Source organism: Chrysemys picta, chromosome 1 (genome assembly GCF_011386835.1).
Source record: "Chrysemys picta bellii isolate R12L10 chromosome 1, ASM1138683v2, whole genome shotgun sequence".
NCBI lineage: Eukaryota > Metazoa > Chordata > Testudines > Emydidae > Chrysemys > Chrysemys picta.
The window spans coordinates 351,232,868-351,234,434 of NC_088791.1; the positions used below are offsets into that span (position 1 = coordinate 351,232,868).

Here is a 1,567-nt window from a genome sequence, read left to right on the forward strand (position 1 = left end):
TATCTCATAGCTCCCAATTGCAGGGCTTCTTCCACCTTCATCTGAAGCATCTGGAACTGGCCACTGGGTACTGGGCTAGATGAACGACAGGTTTGATCCCGTCTGAAAAGGCCTATTTTCCTAGCGATGCTGTTCTTACTGATATTTTTTGAGCTCCTGCAAGTTGCTAGACCTGCAGAGAGAGTAGAAATACGTCTCATTAAACATCACGAAGTCTCCTTTTTTTTTCTTTCAGGAAGGAAAGTTGAAAACTCCTTGGACCTACCCATTACATTATGTCTGCTGGCAATGACACCAAATTAAATTTTGCAGTGTTCCTTCTCACCGGGATACCTGGGCAGGAAGACGTCCATCTCTGGATCTCTATCCCCTTCTGCTTAGTTTATATTATTACAATATTAGGAAATTCCGTCATTCTGTTCATTATAAAAACAGATCCAAGCCTCCATGTGCCCATGTACATTTTCCTTTCCATGTTGGCCATCACAGAGCTTGGCATATCAATAGCTACCATACCAACGATATTGGGCATATTCTTGTTTAACTCTAGAGAGATCAGCCTCAATGCCTGTTTAGCCCAGCTGTTCTTCATCCCCTTGCTTCAATGCACTGAATCCTCCATCCTCTTGTTGATGGCCTTTGACCGCTTCATCGCGATACATAACCCGCTGAGATATGCTTCCATCTTAACCCTGCCGAGAATAGCGAAGATGGGACTGGTGGCTGTACTAAGAGCGATAGTCATAATACTTCCACTTCCCTTTCTCCTGAAGCGGTTCCAATACTGTCGAGCCAATGTCCTCTCCCATTCCTACTGTGTGCACGCGGAGGTCATGAACATGGCTTGTTCGGATATCACAGTCAACATCATGTATGGATTGTTTACTAAACTCTTAACAATGGGGTTGGACTCGCTACTCATCTTCCTCTCTTATGTGATGATCCTCAAAACAGTGCTGAGCATCGCATCCCACGAGGAGTTCCTGAGGGCCCTGAACACCTGCATCTCCCACCTCTGTGCCATCCTGCTTTTCTATACACCAGACCTCAGCCTGGCTATGATACACAGATTTGGAAATAGCTCTTCCCCCTTGCTTCGTATTATCCTGGGCTACATCTCCCTACTGGTCCCGCCTCTCATGAACCCAATTGTGTACAGCGTGAAAAGCAAACACCTTCGTGCAAGGATAATCAGGGTGTTCATCAAGTAAAAGTTCAGTTCATCACCCAGCTCCAGTGCTGGTGATATGGGAGACGAAAAACATGGGCCTCTTATTCCATCCTGCACCCTTACATCTGAGATGACATGAGCTACTGATCTCCTCACATAGCAAAAAAGATATATTTGAATTGGAAAAAGGACAGAGAAAATGTTTAGCAAAAAGAAGAACAGGAGGACTTGTGGCACCTTAGAGCCTAACAAATTAATTAGAGCATAAGCTTTCGTGGACTACAGCCCACTTCTTAGAAGTGGGCTGTAGTCCACGAAAGCTTATGCTCTAATAAATTTGTTAGGCTCTAAGGTGCCACAAGTCCTCCTGTTCTTCTTTTTGCGGATACAGACTAA

The 1,567-nt window shown here is 44.7% G+C and overlaps 1 protein-coding gene across 1 annotated transcript; it reads left to right on the forward strand.

Annotated features, from left to right (window-relative positions):
* Positions 1 to 275: 275 nt before the first annotated feature.
* Positions 276 to 1,211, forward strand: LOC101950372 (olfactory receptor 51G2-like). The gene has a single exon (XM_005311800.1). The coding sequence runs from the start codon at positions 276 to 278 to the stop codon at positions 1,209 to 1,211; it is 936 nt and encodes a 311-aa protein (XP_005311857.1).
* Positions 1,212 to 1,567: the final 356 nt, after the last annotated feature.

Bases quoted from the DNA above. Each gene is read 5' to 3' on its own strand.
- LOC101950372 (XM_005311800.1), top strand. From the start codon at position 276: ATGTCTGCTGGCAATGACACCAAATTAAATTTTGCAGTGTTCCTTCTC.